The sequence below is a fragment of the Oncorhynchus tshawytscha genome, linkage group LG22 (genome assembly GCF_018296145.1).
Source record: "Oncorhynchus tshawytscha isolate Ot180627B linkage group LG22, Otsh_v2.0, whole genome shotgun sequence".
In the NCBI taxonomy this organism is placed as follows: domain Eukaryota; kingdom Metazoa; phylum Chordata; class Actinopteri; order Salmoniformes; family Salmonidae; genus Oncorhynchus; species Oncorhynchus tshawytscha.
In genome coordinates, this window is record NC_056450.1 from 13,098,917 (window position 1) to 13,126,416 (window position 27,500).

The following is a 27,500-nucleotide window of genomic DNA, read 5'->3' on the forward strand; positions in this document are numbered from 1 at the left end:
ATCTGCTATCAGCTGCTGCTGTGCTGTGGTGGCCACGCTTTGTCACTTCATTAGAAGTGTGGTGACGGGGTGACCTTGCACTTTGTCTCCTCCTCCTCACTCCTCCAGCTGTCCCTCTTCCCCTCATCACTCACTCTTTCTTCAGACCACGCAGCCAGCCAGTTCCCTACGCTCTGTCTCCTCCATGTCTCCTCTCTGTCCCCTCCATGTCTCCTCCATGTCTCCTCTCTGTCCCCTCCATGTCTCCTCCATGTCTTCTCTCTGTCTCCTCCATGTCTTCTCTCTGTCTCCTCCATGTCTCCTCTCTGTCTCCTCCATGTCTCTCTCTGTCTCCTCCATGTCTCTCTCTGTCCCTCCCCTCCTCCCTCCCTCCCTCCCTCCCTCCCTCCCTCCCTCCCTCCCTCCCTCCCTCCCTCCCTCCCTCCCTCATACCTTCTCCTTCCTACATTACCAGATACTGTCACCCCCCCCACACACACACCGCTTGCGTGCCACCCTGGTTACTTATAGTGTCACACAAAGGGGTGGGGGGTGGGGTGGCTATCAGAGCGTGCAAACACACACACACACACACACACTTTGGGTGCCACTTTGCCATGTCATTATCAATGCTGCTTGATATCAGCTGTACGTGCAGTCACAATGTACCCCTGTGACCTGTCTTCTACCGAACAGCAGCATTGTGTGTGTGTGTGTGTGTGTGTGTGTGTGTGTGTGTGTGTGTGTGTGTGTGTGTGTGTGTGTGTGTGTGTGTGTGTGTGTGTATGTGTGTGTGTGTGTGTGTGTGTGGCTTTACTCACCTGTTTCTCTGACATGACGTAGAGGTAGTTGTGGTCCAGAGAGAAGGCCATGTCTCTGAGGATGGGGCTGCCGTCCTTGATGACCAGCTTCATCTCATACTGCACCCCACCGTGAGGAGGACCGTCCACACGGATCTGACCAGACAGAGAGACACACAAAGGGTTAACATTCCTGTATTAAACACACGAGACAGAGACACACTGAGGTTAAATGTTACTGTGTTGTATGAAAAAGTAAATATGACGGTAGTATAGCATTTCAAATGGCCTCAGATATATTAGATATCTAGGTATATTGTCTCAAACATGACATTAGGGATCTCAATGTTAAAGCCACATGCTAGGATTTTGTCTTTTTTCTGACATTGGTGTCGGTCATTAGCACATATATGAACCTCTGATTGAAAACACATCGCCACAGTGTAAAAACGCTCTAATGTCTTGTGTCTTCCCAAATAAAGGTTGCCACTTCCCAAATAAAGGCTACCAAGGTTGCCACTTCCCAAATAAAAGGTTGCCGCTTCCCAAATAAAGGTTGCCGCTTCCCAAATAAAGGTTGCCGCTTCCCAAATAAAGGTTGCCACTTCCCAAATAAAGGTTGCCGCTTCCCAAATAAAGGTTGCCACTTCCCAAATAAAGGTTGCCACTTCCCAAATAAAGGTTGCCACTTCCCAAATAAAGGTTGCCACTTCCCAAATAAAGGTTGCCGCTTCCCAAATAAAGGTTGCCGCTTCCCAAATAAAGGTTGCCGCTTCCCAAATAAAGGTTGCCACTTCCCAAATAAAGGTTGCCACTTCCCAAATAAAGGTTGCCACTTCCCAAATAAAGGTTGCCGCTTCCCAAATAAAGGTTGCCGCTTCCCAAATAAAGGTTGCCGCTTCCCAAATAAAGGTTGCCACTTCCCAAATAAAGGTTGCCACTTCCCAAATAAAGGTTGCCGCTTCCCAAATAAAGGTTGCCACTTCCCAAATAAAGGTTGCCGCTTCCCAAATAAAGGTTGCCGCTTCCCAAATAAAGGTTGCCACTTCCCAAACAAAGGCTACCAAGGTTGCCACTTCCCAAACAAAAGTGACAGTAAATCTCCGGAGGGACCATGGGATCCTGGCGACTGGCGGTGGCGTGAGAGAGAGATAGCTGTGTGATGTCACATGTCACGTGTCACTGTGGTAACATGAAAGCTGATGGCTCTATCATCTGTTGGGCCCCTCCTTCCTCTCTATCCCCGTATATCTATTCCCAGGGTGACAGGCCCAAAGAGCACCCCGGCCACACAACGAAACCCTCACCCCTACCACACCCACCAGCCCCACCCAAGGGGGTCGTCTCAAGGTCACATGTCTGTCATGAGAAGGTCCTCCGGGAGGAGGGGCGAGGGCGGGGGGCGGTTATAGGGGCCAAACACAATAGAACAAAGGTGAAGGAAGTTGAACTACAGCCCTGATTCATTGCCTTAAAGCCTAGAGGTTAGCCAGGGTTAGCCAGGTCCATAGAGCCGGGCCGTATGGTTCCGTATGGGTGAGCACAGCTCAAAGACTGAATAGCTTCTGAACAGAAGCTGAATGTGAAAACCAGCGGTTCCATTCCATGTCAGTCCTGACCCTCACCCTGCCTAGCAGCAGCGTAACGCAAACACAAGCCTAGTAGCAGACCTACATATGTGAAAACCATACGCACCAGGCAGGATGTGGGGGAGGCGCCCGCACATCCTTAATCTGGTTACTGACATTTACATTTACGGCAGAGAGGGAGATGGAGAAAGAAAATCATAAAAGCAAATATGTTAATCCATAAAGCAAGAGGGAGACATGCCGTGAGTACATGCTGTGAGATGATGCTGTTGACCCGGGATGAGTGTGTGTGTGTGTGTGTGTGTGTGTGTGTGTGTGTGTGTGTGTGAGAGAGAGAGAGAGAGCCCGCGTTTCTTTGAGTGTATTTGTGTATCTTAATCCGTGTGTGTCTGTGTGTGTGTGTGAGAGAGAGTGAAAGACAGTGTTTGTGTGTGTGTTGGGCTCATGGTGATAATGTTTGCAGAGAGCAGAGGGAGCCCACTTCAGGATCTGACCTCTCAGACAGATCTCCATGCATGTGTGAGAAAGAGAGTCTGCATTTGTGTGTGTGTTTGTGTGTGTTAGCGAGCGAGCGAGCGTAGGTGTGTGTGTGTGTGTTTGTGTGGATGTGTGCGAGAGAGAGTAGGTGTGTATGTGTGTGTGTGTGTGTGTGTGTGTCTGAGGGGACTAGCTCTCTCTCTGTCAGCTGGCTGTGTTGTGCTGTGTGTCTGCAGCCACAGGAGACCACTAGATAACTCTGACCTTCCACACACAATGTCTGCACTTGATCTGAATCATATCACTATCACAGAACACACACTGTCGAGGGAGCACTGAACAAAGTCACTGCCTAGTCACACACACGCACGCACTCACACACACACACACACACACACACACACACACACACACACACACACACACACACACACACACACACACACACACACACACACACACACACACACACACACACACACACACCTTTGACAGTCCACCCCTCTGCTCTCTGTCCCCGTCCCCCAGCCCACTACAGAAGACCCCGACACACACACACACAGCTGTTTTTCACATTTAGGGGGCGTATGGATAGACGGATGCTGTTCTGTAGAGGTACTAAACTCCCCCATGATACACTCCACGAGTAGGGAAAACCATTCCAGGCACGCAGCTTGTGAGGTAAAGTACTTGAACATCTCCCTTGACATTCTCAGATAGAGGCACTTTACAGAGAGATAGAGAGAGAGGTGGAGAGAGAGAGGTGGAGAGAGAGAGGTGGAGAGAGTGGTGGAGAGAGAGAGGTGGAGAGAGAGAGTAGGGCTGATGCCAGTGGACTTCTATCCAAAAAGAGAAATCCTCTCTCCCACATCAAACCTCACTGTAGGTCTGACAATCTCCCTTTCCCTCTCACCTACTCTCTCAGCATGATTTCCTCATACACTCACGCTGCTCAGTCCATCTTGACCCCTCAATTATTTATCTATAGGCTATTGGGAGAGAGTTTCTAACGGTTAAATGTACCACCCTACTTTCCTCTCCTTTCCCCATCCTCTGTCTCCTCCCCACTCCTCTCCCTCAGTGGGTATTACACTCCCTCCTTTACAGAAACTCCGCTCTGCTGAGCCAACCCTTTCCCTGGCCTCATGTCAACACCTCAGCCATTACCAACCCACTATAGGCCATCTCTCTCTCTCCCCAGTGCTGAGAGCAGAACCAGAGGAACAGAGGCAGGGACACAGACGAAGATGGATGAGACTGTTGAAAAACACGGTACATGTGTGAAAACGGTTAGACCTTCAGCAGACCATTGTTCATAGGAACACACCAAAGCTATGGGGCCGTGCATACTGTTAGCTAGCTAAAGGTTCATTTTAGTTTCACAATCAGGAACCTTGTTTGCTGACCTAGAGTTGACTTCTGGACAGACTGGGGTGCATTCATACATACTAAATGGCATACATACTATGACAGCGAGAGCGCTATCAGAAGAAGTTTACAGGGGGAAACTGGGGTAGAAATAAGTGTTTAGGTTGCACTCAACTGTCTCGTTGGTCAGCTAGAAAGCTACGAATGAGAGCATGAACGGGAGCAATGACTGTGGAGAGCGCAACTGTTCAGTCTCTCCATTCACCCGCTGGAGAGGAGAAACCCTACCAGTGTCCTCTACTCACTATACCATATGCAGAACCAGCTCAGGACCATGAAAGCAGGGGGTAGAGGGGGGTCTGTGGCAGGGGCTTCTGAAGCCCTGGGTCCCATAGGGGCCCCTGCCAGCTGGGCTCTTTTGATTCGGGCATGTAAGCACCCTGGAAAAGGTTTTGAAGATTGACCAAACTCCAATTCAAACTGCTCTTTGCTTTCCCCTCTCGAGTTGGGAGGAAGTCTGCCAGGGTCTGGCTCACTGAGTGTGGCTGACTGGGCACAGCAATTTGTCTAGAGACAGAGCTGAATAAATCCAGGGGAAAAGTCAAATGAATGTGTGTAGGGGAAACGGGAGGGCGTTCAGATTGTTCAGTTCACTCTATAAATACAACATATTACACATTATAAATGCATTTGATATACAAACGGTTTAGATTCCTCTGAACATACAGTATTGGGCTTCTAGAAGAACATGTATTCCTAGACGTGTAGCACTTAGCAATGAGATATGTAGCACTTAGCAAGGAGATATGTAGCACTTAGCAAGGTGATATGTAGCACTTAGCAAGGAGATATGTAGCACTTAGCAAGGAGATATGTAGCACTTAGCAAGGAGATATGTAGCACTTAGCAAGGAGATATGTAGCACTTAGCAATGAGATATGTAGCACTTAGCAAGGAGATATGTAGCACTCAGCAAGGAGATATGTAGCACTCAGCAAGGAGATATGTAGCACTTATCAAGGTGATATGTAGCACTTAGCAAGGAGATATGTAGCACTTAGCAAGGAGATATGTAGCACTCAGCAAGGAGATATGTAGCACTCAGCAAGGAGATATGTAGCACTTAGCAAGGTGATATGTAGCACTTATCAAGGAGATATGTAGCACTTAGCAAGGAGATATGTAGCACTTAGCAAGGTGATATGTAGAACTTAGCAAGGAGATATGTAGCACTTAGCAAGGAGATATGTAGCACTTAGCAAGGAGATATGTAGCACTTAGCAATGAGATATGTAGCACTTAGCAAGGAGATATGTAACACGTAGCAAGGAGATATGTAGCACTTAGCAAGGAGATATGTAGCACTCAGAAAGGAGATATGTAGCACTCAGCAAGGAGATATGTAGCACTTAGCAAGGAGATATGTAGCACTTAGCAAGGAGCAAGGAGATATGTAGCGCTTAGCAAGGAGATATGTAGCACTCAGCAAGGAGATATGTAGCACTCAGCAAGGAGATATGTAGCACTTAGCAAGGAGATATGAGATAGCAAGGAGATATGTAGCACTTAGCAAGGAGATATGTAGCACTCAGCAAGGAGATATGTAGCACTCAGCAAGGAGATATGTAGCACTTAGCAAGGAGATATGTAGCACTAGCAAGGAGATATGTAGCGCTTAGCAAGGAGATATGTAGCACTTAGCAAGGAGATATGAAGCACTTAGCAAGGAGATATGTAGCACTCAGCAAGGAGATATGTAGCACTCAGCAAGGAGATATGTAGCACTCAGCAAGGAGATATGTAGCACTTAGCAAGGAGATATGTAGCAGCAAGGAGATATGTTAGCAAGGAGATATGTAGCACTCAGCAAGGAGATATGTAGCACTTAGCAAGGAGATATGTAGCACTCAGCAAGGAGATATGTAGCACTCAGCAAGGAGATATGTAGCACTTAGCAAGGAGATATGTAGCACTTAGCAAGGAGATATGTAGCACTTAGCAAGGAGATATGTAGCACTCAGCAAGGAGATATGTAGCACTCAGCAAGGAGATATGTAGCACTCAGCAAGGAGATATGTAGCACTTAGCAAGGACTTAGCAAGGAGATATGTAGCACTTAGCAAGGAGATATGTAGCACTCAGCAAGGAGATATGTAGCACTGTAGCAAGGAGATATGTAGCACTTAGCAAGGAGATATGTAGCACTTAGCAAGGAGATATGTAGCACTTAGCAAGGAGATATAGCAAGGAGTAGCACTTAGCAAGGAGATATGTAGCACGTAGCAAGGAGATATGTAGCACTTAGCAAGGAGATATGTAGCACTCAGCAAGGAGATATGTAGCACTCAGCAAGGAGATATGTAGCACTCAGCAAGGAGATATGTAGCACTCAGCAAGGAGATATGTAGCACTCAGCAAGGAGATATGTAGCACTCAGCAAGGAGATATGTAGCACTTAGCAAGGAGATATGTAGCACTTAGAGATAGGAGAGGAGATATGTAGCACTTAGCAAGGAGATATGTAGCACGTAGCAAGGAGATATGTAGCACTTAGCAAGGAGATATGTAGCACTCAGCAAGGAGATATGTAGCACTCAGCAAGGAGATATGTAGCACTCAGCAAGGAGATATGTAGCACTTAGCAAGGAGATATGTAGCACTTAGCAAGGAGATATGTAGAACTTAGCAAGGAGATATGTAGCACTTAGCAAGGAGATATGTAGCACTTAGCAAGGAGATATGTAGCACTCAGCAAGGAGATATGTAGCACTCAGCAAGGAGATATGTAGCACTCAGCAAGGAGATATGTAGCACTCAGCAAGGAGATATGTAGCACTTAGCAAGGAGATATGTAGCACTTAGCAAGGAGATATGTAGCACATTGAAAGGCACTCATTTAACTTCTGGATTTGAACATGGAAATATGTTTAGCAGCGAAACATTGGCAGTAAAGTTGGTCTAGTAGTCTGATGCATCCAATTTGTGATGAGATGCTGCTTATCTATGACATTCAAGAACCTCCTCCAGCCCGAACACGTACGATTATCCTTGTCTTAATTATGCAGCTGTGTACAGAACCTAAAGTAAAAGATGCAAAACTATGAACGGGAAGCATAGAAATAGCGAAGATAGAACATACCTACCGCTTCTTAGACTTGCTTTCAATGAGATTGACAGATAATAACTCACATTTATTATGTGAATTTGGTCGGGTCTCCCAAAAAGTTACATATTGCAGCTTTAAAGACACCTTTTCAATTAACCAGCAGTAAACTATGCAGATACAGTGCTTAAACACATTTCTGTCACATTTGGATGTAAAACTATTTTCCATCTCCAGCCGTCAATGAGGTGTTGGTGTGAACGGGACATAATACATTTCCTATGGTATATCTGTGCCAACACTAACAGGCATACTGAGGGTGACAGGCGGTGAATGTGCTGCACTCCAATACTATAAATCTATTGATATTACCACAACCAAGACTGCATCCCATACTCCAACACTTCTACAGGAGAATTTCCCAACAGTTATCTGTTGAGGAGATCATATCAATTAGTTAGAAGCATAAACAATCCATCAGTATACTACATGTAGGGCCAGCACCTAGTGAGAGAGCTAGCTGACAGAGAGAAGAATCTCCAGGCTTGAGGAGAATCTCCCAGTACATTCTGTTGAGGAGACTATGGGTTAGATGACTCAGCTGGATGTATAGAGCCAGCAGCTCCCAGTGAGAGAGCTGACTGAGAGAACAGAGCAGAGCATAGCAGGATCCCCACCGCACCACTGTAATCTGTCCTGCAGCTGGCCTACAGTATCTAGCCTCCAATCTAATTCCGCACTAATCCATTCTCACCCTGTTCAACTGTTGTGGCGATAAGGTAGATAGGAGAGATAGGATAGGCACTCAGCTGAGGCTGCCCGGGCGTTATCTGCCTGATCCACGCCACACACTGGATTAGATTCCATAAAAGCATACGGCTGTGTCCCAAATGGCACCATATTCCCTACATAGTGTACGACTTCTGACCAGGGCCCATAAGGTGCCATTTGGCATGCTCTTCCATGGCTCTTCTAAGCACAGTGCCCACGTGACCCTAATAGTGACCCACCCAGCAGATCTCTGCCAGGGCTCAGGTGTTACCATTGTTACCCAGACAGCCACACAGACACGGGCTAGAGGGGGTGGAGAGAAAGGAACAGCCCAAATAAGGCCTGACTAATCAATCCTATTTCATCTGATGGAGACCAATGGTGCAATATCACGCAATAGAATAGATGTGATCTGCGATGTGGTTTATCCTCCCAGGGAGCCTGATAATAACTGATGGGCTGTAGCAGCACCACTGTGAGAGGCAATGGAGCTCGTCTGAAAGCCTCCATGGTTTGATGGTCCTGTGTGATGGCCCACTGCAAGTGCTCAGCACTCAGTCAGTGTTCTCTGCTCTGGTCTGTGTGAATGAAAGGCCTAGTTAGTCTGTTCTGCTCTACCATGTGAATGAGAGGCCGGGCTATCTGACCTGTGTGTCCCAGCCCTAGCCAGCCTGTGAGCCCACGTGTCTGGGTGAAAGGAGCGTGACACCTGGGTGTGAGGTGTGTGCTGATGGCTCCATCCTGGCCCCCGGGGCCCTGGCTGATGGATGTGGCCACATCATCACATCCTTGGGGGAGAGGGAGAGCTCCTCAAGGCCGGTGCCCCGGGGGAGTGTCACCCTGGGGTGAAATTCATCGCCCACACACCAGGAGTAAGGAGCCATGGCCGTGCCACACTGCCACCTCCTCGCCCCTGAACCATCCAGTGCCACATCCTTACTTCAACTCCACACACACACACACAGACACACACACCTACAGTTTCCATCAATTCACCCAGGACAGGACAGCTGAACACTGAGCTACAGCTAGATTCACTTCCTCTATCACCTCATACGTCCCTCCTGGACGTCCCTCTTGAAATGTAGCAGACTCCTATTGTATTTCTTTACTTCAGGTGGAATGGATGGAGGGTGGATAATAGTATTTATTTCGCATTCTCTCTCTCTATATATGTGTGTGAGCACACACACAAGCACGCACAAACATTCCCAATCTCTCTCTCTCTAAAACACATGAGCATGTGCAATCACACAAACATTCCCAATCTCTCTCTCTGTCTCTCTCAAACCAGCTGGGAGAAAACCTGAGCTCCTCTCTGCCTGGATAACACATCTAATTCATCATCAGTGTCAGCCGGAACAATTCTGCCATCAGCAGAATCTAAAAATGTTCTGTGTGTGTTCTCTGTCTGTCTGTCTGTCTGTCTGTCTGTCTGTCTGTCTGTCTGTCTGTCTGTCTGTCTGTCTGTCTGTCTGTCTGTCTGTCTGTCTGTCTGTCTGTCTGTCTGTCTGTCTGTCTGTCTGTCTGTCTGTCTGTCTGTCTGTCTGTCTGTCTGTATATATATGATGGCTTTTTTTTAATCTGTTTCCTGTTGTATGATGTGAGCCCTCATAAGGGGCAACACGACTATGTTCGATATGTATCACTTCCCATCGTAAACACTCCTGAAACCTGAGTAGGTCTGTCTGACTGTCTGACTGACTGGAGAGAGGGAGGGGGAGGGAGTAATCACTGAGTAGGTCTGTCTGTCTGACTGACTGGAGAGAGGGAGGGGGAGGGAGGAATCACTGAGTAGGTCTGTCTGTCTGACTGACTGGAGAGAGGGAGGGGAGGGAGGAATCACTGAGTAGGTCTCTCTGTCTGACTGACTGGAGAGAGGGAGGGGGAGGGAGGAATCACTGAGTAGGTCTCTGTCTGACTGACTGGAGAGAGGGAGGGGAGGGAGGAATCACTGAGTAGGTCTGTCTGTCTGACTGACTGGAGAGAGGGAGGGGAGGGAGGAATCACTGAGTAGGCCTCTCTGTCTGTCTGACTGACTGGAGAGAGGGAGGGGAGGGAGGAATCACTGAGTAGGTCTGTCTGTCTGTCTGACTGACTGGAGAGAGGGAGGGGGGGAGGGAGAAATCACTGAGTAGGTCTGTCTGTCTGACTGACTGGAGAGAGGGAGGGGAGGGAGGAATCACTGAGTAGGTCTGTCTGTCTGACTGACTGGAGAGAGGAGGGGAGGGAGGAATCACTGAGTAGGCCTCTCTGTCTGTCTGACTGACTGGAGAGAGGGAGGGGAGGGAGGAATCACTGAGTAGGTCTGTCTGTCTGTCTGACTGACTGGAGAGAGGGAGGGGAGGGAGGAATCACTGAGTAGGCCTCTCTGTCTGACTGACTGACTGGAGAGAGGGAGGGGAGGGAGGAATCACTGAGTAGGTCTGTCTGTCTGTCTGACTGACTGACTGGAGAGGGAGGGGAGGGAGGAATCACTGAGTAGGTCTGTCTGTCTGACTGACTGGAGAGAGGGAGGGGAGGGAGGAATCACTGAGTAGGTCTGTCTGTCTGACTGACTGGAGAGAGGGAGGGGAGGGAGGAATCACTGAGTAGGTCTGTCTGTCTGTCTGTCTGACTGACTGGAGAGAGGAGGGGGAGGGAGGAATCACTGAGTAGGTCTGTCTGTCTGTCTGACTGGAGAGAGGGAGGGGAGGGAGGAATCACTGAGTAGGTCTGTCTGTCTGTCTGTCTGACTGACTGGAGAGAGGGAGGGGAGGGAGGAATCACTGAGTAGGTCTGTCTGTCTGTCTGTCTGACTGACTGGAGAGAGGGAGGGGAGGGAGGAATCACTGAGTAGGTCTGTCTGTCTGTCTGTCTGTCTGTCTGTCTGTCTGTCTGTCTGTCTGTCTGTCTGTCTGTCTGTCTGTATATATATATGATGGCTTTTTTATCTGTTTCCTGTTGTATGATGTGAGCCCTCATAAGGGGCAACACGACTATGTTCGATATGTATCACTTCCCATCGTAAACACTCCTGAAACCTGAGTAGGTCTGTCTGACTGTCTGACTGACTGGAGAGAGGGAGGGGAGGGAGGAATCACTGAGTAGGTCTGTCTGTCTGTCTGTCTGTCTATCTGACTGGAGAGAGGGAGGGGAGGGAGTAATCACTGAGTAGGTCTGTCTGTCTGTCTGTCTATCTGACTGGAGAGAGGGAGGGGGAGGGAGTAATCACTGAGTAGGTCTGTCTGTCTGTCTGTCTGTCTATCTGACTGGAGAGAGGGGAGGGGAGGGAGGAATCACTGAGTAGGTCTGTCTGTCTGACTGACTGGAGAGAGGGAGGGGAGGGAGGAATCACTGAGTAGGTCTCTCTGTCTGACTGACTGGAGAGAGGGAGGGGAGGGAGGAATCACTGAGTAGGTCTCTCTGTCTGACTGACTGGAGAGAGGGAGGGGAGGGAGGAATCACTGAGTAGGTCTGTCTGTCTGACTGACTGGAGAGAGGGAGGGGGAGGGAGGAATCACTGAGTAGGCCTCTCTGTCTGTCTGACTGACTGGAGAGAGGGAGGGGAGGGAGGAATCACTGAGTAGGTCTGTCTGTCTGTCTGACTGACTGGAGAGAGGGAGGGGAGGGAGAAATCACTGAGTAGGTCTGTCTGTCTGACTGACTGGAGAGAGGGAGGGGAGGGAGGAATCACTGAGTAGGTCTGTCTGTCTGACTGACTGGAGAGAGGGAGGGGAGGGAGGAATCACTGAGTAGGCCTCTCTGTCTGTCTGACTGACTGGAGAGAGGGAGGGGAGGGAGGAATCACTGAGTAGGTCTGTCTGTCTGTCTGACTGACTGGAGAGAGGGAGGGGAGGGAGGAATCACTGAGTAGGCCTCTCTGTCTGACTGACTGACTGGAGAGAGGGAGGGGAGGGAGGAATCACTGAGTAGGTCTGTCTGTCTGTCTGACTGACTGGAGAGAGGGAGGGGAGGGAGGAATCACTGAGTAGGTCTGTCTGTCTGACTGACTGGAGAGAGGGAGGGGAGGGAGGAATCACTGAGTAGGTCTGTCTGTCTGACTGACTGGAGAGAGGGAGGGGAGGGAGGAATCACTGAGTAGGTCTGTCTGTCTGTCTGTCTGACTGACTGGAGAGAGGGAGGGGGAGGGAGGAATCACTGAGTAGGTCTGTCTGTCTGTCTGACTGGAGAGAGGGAGGGGAGGGAGGAATCACTGAGTAGGTCTGTCTGTCTGTCTGTCTGTCTGACTGACTGGAGAGAGGGAGGGGGAGGGAGGAATCACTGAGTAGGTCTGTCTGTCTGTCTGACTGACTGGAGAGAGGGAGGGGAGGGAGGAATCACTGAGTAGGTCTGTCTGTCTGTCTGTCTGACTGACTGGAGAGAGGGAGGGGAGGGAGGAATCACTGAGTAGGTCTGTCTGTCTGTCTATCTGACTGACTGACTGGAGAGAGGGAGGGGGAGGGAGGAATCACTGAGTAGGTCTGTCTGTCTGTCTGACTGTCTGGAGAGAGGGAGGGGGAGGGAGGACTCACTGAGTAGGCCTGTCTGTCTGTCTGTCTGACTGACTGGAGAGAGGAGGGGAGGGAGGAATCACTGAGTAGGCCTGTCTGTCTGTCTGACTGACTGACTGGAGAGAGGGAGGGGAGGGAGGAATCACTGAGTAGGTCTGTCTGTCTGTCTGTCTGTCTGACTGACTGACTGACTGGAGAGAGGGAGGGGAGGGAGGAATCACTGAGTAGGTCTGTCTGTCTGTCTGACTGACTGACTGGAGAGAGGGAGGGGAGGGAGGAATCACTGAGTAGGCCTCTCTCTCTCTGTCTGACTGACTGACTGGAGAGAGGGAGGGGAGGGAGGAATCACTGAGTAGGTCTGTCTGTCTGTCTGACTGACTGACTGGAGAGAGGGAGGGGAGGGAGGAATCACTGAGTAGGCCTCTCTGTCTGACTGACTGACTGGAGAGAGGGAGGGGAGGGAGGAATCACTGAGTAGGCCTCTCTGTCTGTCTGACTGACTGGAGAGAGGGAGGGGAGGGAGGAATCACTGAGTAGGCTCTCTGTCTGTCTGACTGACTGGAGAGAGGGAGGGGAGGGAGGAATCACTGAGTAGGCCTCTCTGTCTGTCTGACTGACTGGAGAGAGGGAGGGGGAGGGAGGAATCACTGAGTAGGCCTCTCTGTCTGTCTGTCTGACTGACTGGAGAGAGGGAGGGGAGGGAGGAATCACTGAGTAGGCCTGTCTGTCTGTCTGACTGACTGACTGGAGAGAGGGAGGGGGAGGGAGGAATCACTGAGTAGGCCTGTCTGTCTGTCTGACTGACTGGAGAGAGGGAGGGGAGGGAGGAATCACTGAGTAGGCCTCTCTCTCTGTCTGACTGACTGACTGGAGAGAGGGAGGGGAGGGAGGAATCACTGAGTAGGCCTGTCTGTCTGTCTGACTGACTGACTGAGAGAGGGAGGGGGAGGGAGGAATCACTGAGTAGGCCTGTCTGTCTGTCTGACTGTCTGGAGAGAGGGAGGGGGAGGGAGGAATCACTGAGTAGGTCTGTCTGTCTGTCTGTCTGTCTGGAGAGAGGGAGGGGAGGGAGGAATCACTGAGTAGGTCTGTCTGTCTGTCTGTCTGTCTGGAGAGAGGGAGGAGGGGAGGGAGGAATCACTGAGTAGGTCTGTCTGTCTGACTGTCTGTCTGTCTGTCTGTCTGTCTGTCTGTCTGGAGAGAGGGAGGGGGAGGGAGGAATCACTGAGTAGGTCTGTCTGTCTGTCTGTCTGTCTGGAGAGAGGGAGGGGGAGGGAGGAATCACTGAGTAGGTCTGTCTGTCTGTCTGACTGACTGGAGAGAGGGAGGGGAGGGAGGAATCACTGAGTAGGTCTGTCTGTCTGTCTGTCTGTCTGACTGACTGGAGAGAGGGAGGGGAGGGAGGAATCACTGAGTAGGCCCCTCTGTCTGTCTGACTGACTGGAGAGAGGGAGGGGAGGGAGGAATCACTGAGTAGGTCTGTCTGTCTGTCTGTCTGACTGACTGGAGAGAGGGAGGGGGAGGGAGGAATCACTGAGTAGGTCTCTCTGTCTGTCTGACTGACTGACTGGAGAGAGGGAGGGGGAGGGAGGAATCACTGAGTAGGTCTGTATGTCTGTCTGACTGACTGGAGAGAGGGAGGGGAGGGAGGAATCACTGAGTAGGTCTGTCTGTCTGTCTGACTGACTGGAGAGAGGGAGGGGGAGGGAGGAATCACTGAGTAGGTCTGTCTGTCTGTCTGTCTGACTGGAGAGAGGGAGGGGGAGGGAGGAATCACTGAGTAGGTCTCTCTGTCTGTCTGTCTGACTGGAGAGAGGGAGGGGAGGGAGGAATCACTGAGTAGGCTCTCTCTCTGTCTGACTGACTGGAGAGAGGGAGGGGAGGGAGGAATCACTGAGTAGGTCTCTCTGTCTGTCTGACTGACTGGAGAGAGGGAGGGGAGGGAGGAATCACTGAGTAGGCCTGTCTGTCTGTCTGACTGACTGGAGAGAGGGGGGAGGGAGGGAGGAATCACTGAGTAGGTCTGTCTGTCTGTCTGACTGACTGGAGAGAGGGAGGGGAGGGAGGAATCACTGAGTAGGTCTGTCTGTCTGTCTGTCTGACTGACTGGAGAGAGGGAGGGGGAGGGAGGAATCACTGAGTAGGCCTCTGTCTGTCTGACTGACTGGAGAGAGGGAGGGGAGGGAGGAATCACTGAGTAGGTCTGTCTGTCTGTCTGTCTGACTGACTGGAGAGGGGAGGGGAGGGAGGAATCACTGAGTAGGCCTCTCTGTCTGTCTGACTGACTGGAGAGAGGGAGGGGAGGGAGGAATCACTGAGTAGGCCTGTCTGTCTGTCTGACTGACTGGAGAGAGGGAGGGGAGGGAGGAATCACTGAGTAGGTCTGTCTGTCTGTCTGACTGACTGGAGAGAGGGAGGGGAGGGAGGAATCACTGAGTAGGTCTGTCTGTCTGTCTGTCTGACTGGAGAGAGGGAGGGGAGGGAGGAATCACTGAGTAGGTCTGTCTGTCTGTCTGACTGACTGACTGGAGAGAGGAGGGGAGGGAGGAATCACTGAGTAGGTCTGTCTGTCTGTCTGACTGACTGACTGGAGAGAGGGAGGGGAGGGAGGAATCACTGAGTAGGTCTCTCTGTCTGTCTGACTGTCTGGAGAGAGGGAGGGGAGGGAGGAATCACTGAGTAGGCCTCTCTGTCTGTCTGACTGACTGACTGGAGAGAGGGAGGGGAGGGAGGAATCACTGAGTAGGCCTCTCTGTCTGTCTGACTGACTGGAGAGAGGGAGGGGGAGGGAGGAATCACTGAGTAGGCCTCTCTCTCTCTGTCTATCTGACTGGAGAGAGGGAGGGGAGGGAGGAATCACTGAGTAGGCCTCTCTGTCTGTCTGACTGACTGGAGAGAGGGAGGGGGAGGGAGGAATCACTGAGTAGGCCTCTCTCTCTGTCTATCTGACTGGAGAGAGGGAGGGGAAGGAGGAATCACTGAGTAGGCCTCTCTCTCTCTGTCTGTCTGACTGGAGAGAGGGAGGGGAGGGAGGAATCACTGAGTAGGCCTCTCTCTCTCTCTGTCTGACTGACTGGAGAGAGGGAGCGGGAGGGAGGAATCACTGAGTAGGCCTCTCTCTCTGTCTGACTGACTGGAGAGAGGGGAGGGGAGGGAGGAATCACTGAGTAGGCTCTCTCTCTCTCTGTCTGACTGACTGGAGAGAGGGAGGGGAGGGAGGAATCACTGAGTAGGCCTCTCTCTCTCTGTCTGTCTGACTGGAGAGAGGGAGGGGGAGGGAGGAATCACTGAGTAGGCCTCTCTCTGTCTGTCTGACTGACTGGAGAGAGGGAGGGGAGGGAGGAATCACTGAGTAGGCCTCTCTCTCTGTCTGTCTGACTGGAGAGAGGGAGCGGGAGGGAGGAATCACTGAGTAGGCTCTCTCTGTCTGTCTGTCTGACTGGAGAGAGGGAGGGGAGGGAGGAATCACTGAGTAGGCCTCTCTCTCTCTGTCTGTCTGACTGGAGAGAGGGGAGGGGAGGGAGGAATCACTGAGTAGGCCTCTCTCTCTCTCTGTCTGACTGGAGAGAGGGAGGGGGAGGGAGGAATCACTGAGTAGGCCTCTCTCTGTCTGTCTGACTGACTGGAGAGAGGGAGGGGAGGGAAGAATCACTGAGTAGGCCTCTCTCTCTCTGTCTGACTGACTGGAGAGAGGGAGCGGGAGGGAGGAATCACTGAGTAGGCCTCTCTCTCTCTGTCTGTCTGACTGGAGAGAGGGAGGGGAGGGAGGAATCACTGAGTAGGCCTCTCTCTCTGTCTGTCTGACTGGAGAGAGGGAGCGGGAGGGAGGAATCACTGAGTAGGCCTCTCTCTCTGTCTGTCTGACTGGAGAGAGGGAGCGGGAGGGAGGAATCACTGAGTAGGCTCTCTCTCTCTCTGTCTGTCTGACTGGAGAGAGGGAGGGGAGGGAGGAATCACTGAGTAGGCTCTCTCTCTCTGTCTGTCTGACTGGAGAGAGGGAGGGGGAGGGAGGAATCACTGAGTAGGTCTCTCTGTCTGTCTCTCTGACTGGAGAGAGGGAGGGGGAGGGAGGAATCACTGAGTAGGCCTCTCTGTCTGTCTGTCTGACTGGAGAGAGGGAGCGGGAGGGAGGAATCACTGAGTAGGCCTCTCTCTCTCTGTCTGTCTGACTGGAGAGAGGGAGCAGGAGGGAGGAATCACTGAGTAGGCCTCTCTCTCTCTGTCTGTCTGACTGGAGAGAGGGAGCGGGAGGGAGGAATCACTGAGTAGGCCTCTCTCTCTCTCTGTCTGACTGGAGAGAGGGAGGGGAGGGAGGAATCACTGAGTAGGCCTCTCTCTCTCTGTCTGACTGACTGGAGAGAGGGAGCGGGAGGGAAGAATCACTGAGTAGGCCTCTCTGTCTGTCTGACTGACTGGAGAGAGGGAGCGGGAGGGAGGAATCACTGAGTAGACCTCTCTCTCTCTGTCTATCTGACTGGAGAGAGGGAGGGGGAGGGAGGAATCACTGAGTAGGCCTCTCTCTCTCTGTCTGTCTGACTGGAGAGAGGGAGCGGGAGGGAGGAATCACTGAGTAGGCCTCTCTCTCTCTGTCTGTCTGACTGGAGAGAGGGAGCGGGAGGGAGGAATCACTGAGTAGGCCTCTCTCTCTCTGTCTGTCTGACTGGAGAGAGGGAGCGGGAGGGAGGAATCACATGATGGTGCTCTTTTAGAAGGTTCTATAACCTGAAAACAAAGGACAGAGTGCAGTTTTTAAAATGGCGTCCAAATCCAAACAGTCACACACAAACCAGCTTGAGTAAATACCGCAGGAGAGGTATCAAAATCATTAGTATTACTGTCTGTACCTGCTGTGTCAATCAAAACCGGATCATAATTGAATTGAGACTTCTCCCTCCCCTCTCCAAGTACACTTTCAACCTTTCTAGATGCTCAATTAAAATGTCACTTCGCTAATGAAGTAATTTACCTGCAGGCCATTGTGTCATGTCTTTCCCTTGTCACTTCTCATATCCACATTCCCGTTTCAAACATATATAGGCCTAGAGTCAGCCACAGAAACCTTCCCCATCTCCTCCCCTCTCCTCTCCCCTGCTCTCCTCCCCTCCTCTCCCTCTCTCCTTCCTTCCCTCCCTCCCTGCTCCCCTCCCCTCCCCTCTCTCTTCTCCTCCCCTCCCTAGCCCCTTAAGCAAACTGGCTGAGGCCTAAATGTCAGTGCAGTAGTGACTGCGTTGCCAGAAATACCACCTGATTAATATCATGAATCACTATCACACAGTCCAGTGGTGCGCTCGCTGGGCTGAGCTGGGTTCATTTAGCTTGTTGGTTTTCCTCACCACTGGCAAACGTGTTACTGTGGTTGCAGTACACAGAACCACCTGACGATGACGGTGGCGCTATAACAGACACTATGCTGTATATGGGCTAGAGTCGATACAGGGCAATTACATCATATACCTGGCCAGGCTCCATAAACCATATTGATTGGTATAGCTGCTGCTATGTTCAGCCGGGTTAACCCTCTCCTCACAAACGTCTCTTCTAATCAGTATTTCTAGTAAACATCATATAGAACAGTCTACCTTTCTATGACCTATTCCATCGATCAGCATTTACGTTCCAGATAGATTACAGGGTTAATGTCAGTATTGACTGAAGCATTAATAGTATACAGACGCCATAACAATCTACCCTGCTCACGTCTCTCTCTCTCGCTCTCTCTCATAACTGAAAGCCCGAAATATTAGTGTCAGCGTTTTCTCCTGTTCTCTTCCATTGTTTAAATAGAAACCAGACCAGTGAATTAAGAGTGTGTGGTGAGATGAGATCAGGAGTAACCCTGATCCCCATACACCACACAAACAAAACAAAAACGCACGCACACACATTAGGCCCAGGAGTACAATGCAGCAGGGTATACAGTTGAAGTCGGAGGTTTACATACACCTTAGCCAAATACATTTCAACTCGGTTTTTCCACAATTCCTGACATTTAATCACAGTAAATATTCCCTGTCTTAGGTCAGTTAGGATCACCACTTTATTTTAAGAATGTGAAATGCCAGAATAATAGTAGAGAGAATGATTTATTTCAGCTTTTATTTCTTCCATCGCATTCCAGTGGGTCAGAAGTTTACATACACTCAATTAGTATTTGGTAGCAATGCCTTTAAATTGTTTAACTTGGGTCAAACGTCTTGGGTAGCCTTCCACAAGCTTCACACAATATGTTGGGTGAATTTTGGCTCATTCCTCCTGACAGAGCTGGTATAACTGAGTCAGGTTTGTAGGCCTACTTGCTCGCACACGCTTATTCAGTTCTGCCCACAAATGTTCTATAGGATTTCCTCCAAACATAACGATGATGGCCAAACAGTTCTATTTTTGTTTCATCAGACCAGAGGACATTTCTCCAAAAAGATCTTTGTCCCCATGTGCAGTTGCAAACCGTAATCTGGCTTTTGTCTAGTGGGTTTTTCCTTGATGAGCGGCCTTTCAGGTTATGTCAATATAGGACTCATTTGTGGATATAGATACTTTTGTACCTGTTTCTTCCAGCATCTTCACAAGGTCCTTTGCTGTTGTTCTGGGATTGATTTGCATCAAAGTACGTTTTCGCACCATAATTTGCAAATAAATTAATTAAAAATCCCACAATGTGATTTTCTGGATTTTTTTTCCTCATTTTGTCTGTCATAGTTGAAGTGTACCTATAATGAAAATTACAGGCCTCTCTTATCTTTTTAAGTGGGAGAACTTGCACAATTGGTGGCTGACTAAATACTTTTTTGCCCCACTGTGCATGGTACCTTCAGGCGTTTGGAAATTGCTCCCAAGGATGAACCAGACTTTTTTTCTGAGGTCTTGGCTGATTTCTTTTGATTTTCCCATGATGTCAAGTAAATAGGCACTGAGTTTGAAGGTAGGCCTTGAAATAAATCCAAAGGTACACCTCCAATTGATTCAAATGATGTCAAATAGACTATCAGAGGCTTCTAAAGCCATGGCACCATTTTCTGGAATTTTCCAAGCTGTTTAAAGGCACAGTCAACTTAGTGTATTTAAACTTCTGACCCACTGGAATTGTGATACAGTGAATTATAAGTGAAATAATCTGTCTGTAAACAACTGTTGGAGAAATTACTTGTGTCATGCACAAAGTAGATGTCCTAACCGACTTGCCAAAACTATAGTTTGTTAACAAGACATTTGTGGAGTGGTTGAACAATTAGTTTTAATGACTCCAACTTAAGTGTATGTAAACTTCCGACTTCAACTGTATTTAGGCTCACATTAAAAAGCTGAGCGGGCCCAGAGGGAAGTGGACACCATCTAAGTAAGTTCACAGAGAGCACAGATGGAGGTAATGGGGGGGAATGGAGGGATGGAGGCATCAGGGGGGAGATGGGGGACAGAGGGATGGGGGGAGGCATTCAGGGAATGGAGAGATGGGGGATAGAGGTAGGTAGGCATTGGGGGGGGGAATAGAGAGATGGGGGACAGAGGTAGGTAGGCATTGGGGGAATGAAGGGATGGGGATAGAGGGAGGGAGGCATTGGGGGAATGAAGGGATGGGGATAGAGGGAGGGAGGCATTGGGGGAATGGGAATGAAGGGATGGGGATAGCATTGGGGGGGAGGAGGGAGGCATGAAGGGATGGGGATAGAGGGAGAGGCATTGGGGGAATGAAGGGATGGGGATAGGGGAGGGGATGAAGGGAGAGGGAGAGAGGCATTGGGGGAATGAAGGGATGGGGATAGAGGGAGGGAGGCATTGGGGGGGGAATGAAGGGATGGGGATAGAGGGAGAGAGGCATTGGGGGAATGAAGGGATGGGCATGGGGAAGAGGTAGGTAGGAATTGGGGGGGGGAATGGAGGCAGATGGAGAGATGGGGGATAGAGGGAGAGAGGCATTGGGGGGGGAATGAAGGGATGGGGATAGATGGGGAGGGAGGGAGGCATTGGGGGAATGGGGAATGGAGGAGATGAAGGGATGGGGATAGAGGGAGAGAGGCATTGGGGGAATGAAGGGATGGGGATGAAGGGATGGGGAGGGAGGGAGGCATTGGGGGAATGGAGAGATGGGGGGATAGAGGGAGGCATTGGGGGCATGGCCGATTAATTAGGGCCGATTTCAAGTTTTCATAGCAATCGGTAATCTGCATTTTTGGAAGCCGATTATGGCCGATTACATTGCATTCCCCGAGGAAACTGCATGGCAGGCTGACCACCTGTTACGCGAGCGCAGCAAGGACCCAAGGTAAGTTGCTAGCTAGCATTAAACTTATCTTATAAAAAAACAATCAATCTTAACATATTCACTAGTTAACTACACATGATTGATGATATTACTAGGTTAACTAGCTTGTCCTGCATTGCATATAATCAATGCGGTGCCTGTTAATTTATCATCGAATCACAGCCTATTTCGCCAAACGAGAGATGATTTAACATAAGCGCATTCGCGAAAAAAGCACAGTCGTTGCACGAATGTACCTAACCATAAACATCAATGCCTTTCTTAAAATCAATACACAGAAGTATATATTTTTTTTTTAACCTGCATATTTAGTTAAAATAAATCCAGGTTAGCAGGCAATATTAACTAGGGAAATTGTGTCACTTCCCTTGTGTTCATTGCACGCAGTGTCAGGGTATATGCAACAGTTTGGGCCACCTGGCTCATTGTAAACTAATCTGCCAGAATTTTAAATAATTATGACACAATGTTGAAGGTTGTGCAATGTAACATCAATATTTTTTACTTAGGGTTGCCACCCGTTCACTAAAATACGGAACAGTAGTATTATATTATTATTACTATTTCACTGAAAGAATAAACGTCTTACTTTCGAAACGATACTTTCCGGATTTGACCACATTAATGACCAAAGGCTCGTATTTCTGTGTTTATTATATTATAATTAAGTCTATGATTTGATATTTGATTGAGTGGTGGTAGGCAGCAGCAGGCTCCTAAGCATTCACTCAAACTTTACTGTGTTTGCCAGTAGCTCTTAGCAATGTTTGATCACAGCACTGATTATGACTTCAAGCCTATCAACTCCTGAGATTAGGCTGGCAATACTAAAGTGCCTATTAGAATATTCAATAGTCAAAGGTATATGAAATACAAATGGTATAGAGAGAAATAGTCGATGCATCATAATTCCTATAATAACTACAACCTAAAACTTCTTAACTGGGAATATTGAAGAACTGGGAATATTGAACCACCAACTTTCATATGTTCTGAGCAAGGAACTTAAACGTTAGCTTTTTTACATGGCTCATATTGCACTTTTACTTTCTTCTCCAACACTCCAACACTGTGCTTTTGCATTATTTAAACCAAAATTGAGCATGTTTCATTATTTATTTTAAACTAAATAGATTTTATTTGTATTATATTAAGTTAAAATAAAAGTGTTCACTGTTCATTCAGTATTGTTGTAATTGTCATTATTACAAATATATAATTGTCATTATTCACAAATATATGAAAAAAACATTGTCCGATTAAGGGTTTCACGGTACTGTAGAGAGGGTATCAATAGAGAGGGTTTTAATGTTTTTGGTCCTCAATAATCGGTATCATTATTGGCGTTGAAAAATCATAATCGGCATAACACAGTAGAGAGGGTATCACCTGTCATACACAGTAGAGAGGGTATCACTGTAAAGAGGGTACCACTAGAGACGGTTTCACTGTAGAGGGTATAGATAGGGTATATCTGTACAGAGCATAACACAGTAGAGAGGGTATCACTGTAGAGAGGGTATATCTGTACAGAGCATAACACAGTAGAGAGGGTATCACTGTAGAGAGGGTATATCTGTACAGAGCATAACATAGTAGAGAGGGTATCACTGTAGAGAGGGTATATCTGTACAGAGCATAACATAGTAGAGAGGGTATCACTGTAGAGAGGGTATATCTGTACAGAGCATAACATAGTAGAGAGGGTATCACTGCCAGAGGGTGCAGCGGGCATTGCAGACCCTGGAAAAGCTTGTCTGAATGGGCAAACTGGAGTGAGTGGCACACCAGCAAACTTCTTAAGGTTCAACTAACAGAGAGCTAAACTATCTCTGTCAATTACCACGGCACTAGGAGCAAAAACAAATGTCAACCATTTGGGAACAGATTGAAAACTATTTACATGGATAATAAACATGGAGGGAAAATATAAGCAAACAGCAGATAAAATGCAATTATTGGCGACAGGCAACAGTAACCTTCAGAAGTAGCAAGGCAGTGTGTGTGTCTGTGTGTACGTGCGTGCGCGCCGATGGACTGATAATTACTGCACTTTTATCAAAGTAACTTCAAAAGTCAGAGGCGGACAAAAATACAAATATTTCTTCCGTGACTAATACCTCCCCCTTAACATACCTGTTTAAATCAGATAATATAGAGATAGAAATCTGAACCGGGGATAGTAGAATAAAATTGTTCCAATTTATTCCTATGGATTTAAGGGGCTTAAATGTTGAAATAAATGTGGTAATAACACCTAGAAAACAATACAAAACAATAAGAAATAATCAAAAAGGAAAAATAAGGAAATTAAGACACATCAGAACGAGCAATGTCAGAGTCTGGAATATATACACTGAACAAAAATCAAAACGCAACATGTAAAGGGTTGTTCCCATGTTTCAGGAGATAAAATAAAAGATCCCAGAAATGTTCCATGTGCACAAAAATCATATTTCTCGCAAATCTTGCCCACAAATTTGTTTACATCCCTGTTAGTGAGAATTTCTCCTTTGTCAAGATAGTCCATCCACCTGACAGGTGTGGAATATCAAGAAGCTGACTTCTTGACGCACTCATCCCATTTGCGGGATCATTTTCGTCAACATCCGCTGAATTGCAGAGCGCCAAATTCAAATTACTAAAAATATTTAATTTTGATGAAATCACAAGTGCAATATAGCAAACCACCGGTTAGCTTGTTGTTAATCCACCTGTCATGTCAGATTTCAAAAAAGCTTTTCGGCGAAAGCATACCAAGCGTTTATGTAAGGCCATCTCTCTCAGCAGACAAAACATTACAAAGAGCTAGCAGCAAATTAGATTGGTGAGGAAAGTCAGAAAAGCAATAAAATGAATCGCTTACCTTTGATGATCTTCGGATGTTTGCACTCACGAGACTCCCAGTTACACAATAAATGTTCCTTTTGTTCCATAAAGATTATTTTATATCCAAAATACCTCCATTTGGTTGGCGCGTTATGTTCAGAAATCCACAGGCTCGAGCGGTCACGATGGGGCAGACAAAATTTCCAAATAGTATGCATAAAGTTCGTAGAAACATGTCAAACATTTTTATAATCAATCCTCAGGTTGTTTTTACAATATATAATCGATAATACTTCAACCGGACTGTAGCTTCTTCAATAGGAGAGAGAAAATGTCTGCTCCACTCTGTTGGCGCATGCAAAACGCTGCTGACACCCAGCCATCCACTGACGCGATGTGATCTTTCTCTCTCATTTCTCAGAATAAAAGCCTGAAACTATGTCTAAAGACTGTTCACACCATATGGAAGCCATAGGAAAAGGAATCTGGTTGATATCCCTTTAAATGGAGGGAAGGCATGCAATGGAACAGAGAGCTTTCAGGAAAAACAGCACTTCCTGGTTGGATTTTCCTCAGGTTTTCGCCTGCAATATAAGTTCTGTTATACTCACAGACAATATTTTGACAGTTTTGGAAACTTTAGAGTGTTTTCTATCCTAATCTGACAATTATATGCATATTCTAGATTCTAGCTCCCCAGTGGGTGGGCCTGGCTCCCAAGTGGGTGGACCTATGCCCTCCCAGGCCCACCCATGGCTGCGCCCCAGCCCAGTCATGTGAAATCCATAGATTTGGGCCTAAATTGACTGATTTCCTTGTATGTACTGTAACCCAGCAAAATCTTTGAAATTGTTGCATGTTGCATTTATATTTCGCTTCAGTATATAATGGTGTGTATAGACAGTTTTTCAGTCTCTCTGTCCCAGCTAATGTATTACAGTTATAATGTATATCATCAAATCTCCTGTCTCTGACCTGCATTCTATGGTCCATGTTGCACTTGACACGGCTGAGGCTATGGTATTAGTCAGGGGTGAGTGATCCTCATATAGATTCATGTATTATATCACTATAAAGCTGTGACATGCTATGCTGTCTTTATCAGGCGCACATTAGTAGCAGCAGCTCCTTCATGACACATTGCCTGCTGCCCATTAGGCCTGACAGCAGCCACACTGCAGACTGGAGACCTGAGGTGACTGGAGCCTGAAAGGGGGGGAGGTAGAACGAGAGGGGAAAGAGGGACAGTCAGGGAGAAGAGAGAACAGAGTTATTTTACTTTAAAGGAGAGCAGGGGATGGGAGAGATGGAAAGGAAAGTGAGGAGGAAGGGAGATAGGGAGGAATGAGAGAGAGAGAGAGAGAGAGAGAGAGAGAGAGAGAGAGAGAGAGAGATGGCTGGGGAGAAAAGGGTCAGAGAGTAGGGCTGGAAGGAGTGAGGGAAGCAGCTCCCTAACGGGGGGTCAGGAGCTCTCTCACTCTCCCCTCTAGCTTCTAGCCTTCCATCCTGGGCTCCCTCTCCCATGCTCCAGGCTCTAGGCTCCACCGGGAGCGTGGCGAGAGGGGGATGTCACAACCTTTGACCTCTCACTGGCTACATTTAAGAGGCCCTGGATAATTACAACTCTCTATTCCGCTGTATGTCTAGCTCTCTCTAAAATAAAGAGAGTAGAGATCTGTGTGTGTGTCTATTGCTCTGAAGAAATTAAGAGGAGAGACAGCCATAATAACCTACAGACCTGGCTGAGCTCCCAATCCATAACCCCCTGCTTTGCTGCAGAGGCACCCCAGTGGCCCCATACACAGCTGTTTTGTGATTTCTACGTAACGGGATTCTCTTCTCCGCACGCACGCACGCGCACACACACACACACACACACACACACACACACACACACACACACACACACACACACACACACACACACACACACACACACACACACACACACACACACACACACACACACACAAACAGCCTAATCTCATTAGTCCAGGTCTATAAAGATGTTTTATGGTCTCCAGAGCCACTGGAGGGTCAAATAGCATCAGAGCGTTAAGGCAGACCTAACACCCTGTCTGTCCTCCACAGAGACATCATGGTAATATGTGTGTGTGTGTGTGTGTCTGTGTGTGTGTGCGTGAACATGTGCGTGAATGTGTGTATTCAGACCGGCCATGTATGTTCAGACCACAGTTGAGAGAAAGAAGGGGGAGTGGCTCGGAAGACAAACTCACAAAATACATTTTTAGGGGAACCCAGTTCAAAGCCAGGAAGGGTAATATATTCATCACTGCAGGCCAGGGAGGGGGGGGGGAGGACAACAGACTGCAGCTAGCCATGTAGAATGTCCTGTGATTTATAGGACATCTGTGAGGGGATGGTGAGGATAGAGGATAGGAAAAAAGGAGGGATGGAGGGAGACTGAGAGGGAGAATATGAGAAAGAGAGAGAGTGGTCGTCTCTGCAGTGGGACTCCAGGCTGAGATAAGGACAGACAGGGCTCCCAGGAAGCAGCCAGTTCTTCCATCTCTACAGGCCATCTGATACGACTGACCCAGCCTCCCCTGCCTGGACCTGTCAGATCTGCTCTGCTCTGAGCAGGCCTGGGATTTATCCAAGCAAAGGCAATGGACCAGGCAGTGCAGCCCTCTTCCCCTCTCTCAGACAAAAGAGGGAGGGGAGAGTTAAGCTGAAAGAGTCCTGTTGGCCTGTCCTAACCCTATAGGACTGGCCACTCTCTGTCTCCTTGTCCAAGACAGACACAGGGATGGGGGGAGAGTGTTTAGGGGGAGAGAGTCTCCTTGGCCTCCGGTCTATTCACAAAGACAGTGCCCCATTGAACACACTGTACTCATTGAAGCCCACACTGAACTCCCTCCTAAAAAGAAAAGCAGGCCACAACCCCGGAGCCGCTGGACGAGGGGTATGTTACCATGGCAACCCGCCTCCCCTCCGGCACGAGAGCGGCAGGGTATTCAGAGGAAGTGTGTGTAGTGTTGTAGTTAGCAGTGACACCATTAGTTATCCTGTCCGGTGTACAGAGCATGCTAAGTCACTGGTATATTGTGTCTCTTCTCTTGAGCTAATGGATATTAGCATTCTGATCAGGAAGTCAAAAGGCTGTGTTGTGTTCTTCATGGGTTATTGGGTTGTTACGCGTTCCCAATCCCTGGTGAGTACATTCTATTCGACAGACTGACTGACTGACTGGCTGACTGAGTGTGTTGTGTTTCTGTTCAGCAGGGTCGTTCCAGCACAAACACTGTGATTACATCCCAACTGGCACCCTATTCCCTACATAGTGCACTACTTTTTGCCAAAGCTCTATGGGCCCTGGTCAAAAGTAGTGCACTAGGTAGGGACTAGGGTGCCATTAGGGATGTAGTCTGATGCTGCTGTATGAGAATCCAAACAGGATATGTTGGATCAGACCTCCAGTTAACCCTGCTATTCACACCCTGCTGTTTCCTCGTTCCGGTGTGTGTGTGGGTGTGGATTGCATGTGCTTCCTCACAGATCAATATTGCTGCATAAACCGATATTGAGGATCATGCTCTTGAAAGCCGATTGATATGGGTGGGTTTAGCATATATGGACTATTGAACTGTATACTGTCTGTATATATCACCGCACACTCAAATCACACTAGGGCTGGGAATTGCCAAGGGACCTCACGATACAATATTATCACGATATTAAGGTGACGATACGATATGTATTGCAATTCTCCCAATTCTACATGTATTGCGATTCGATACTGTGATTTTACTGAGATTTGATGTTCCAAATAAATTGCTCACCATATGTCTGCTGCAGAGGGACCAGAGAGCT

General features: G+C 48.4%; 1 protein-coding gene across 1 annotated transcript in view; it reads right to left on the bottom strand.

Annotated features, from left to right (window-relative positions):
• The window catches only part of LOC112221520 (plexin-A2-like), a 314,405-nt gene that overhangs the window by 172,053 nt on the left and 114,852 nt on the right, over positions 1–27,500 (bottom strand). Inside the window, exon 4 of the mRNA XM_042303787.1 lies at positions 801–935. Coding sequence (XP_042159721.1) covers positions 801–935 — 135 coding nt within the window. The remainder of the gene's footprint in view (positions 1–800; positions 936–27,500) is intronic.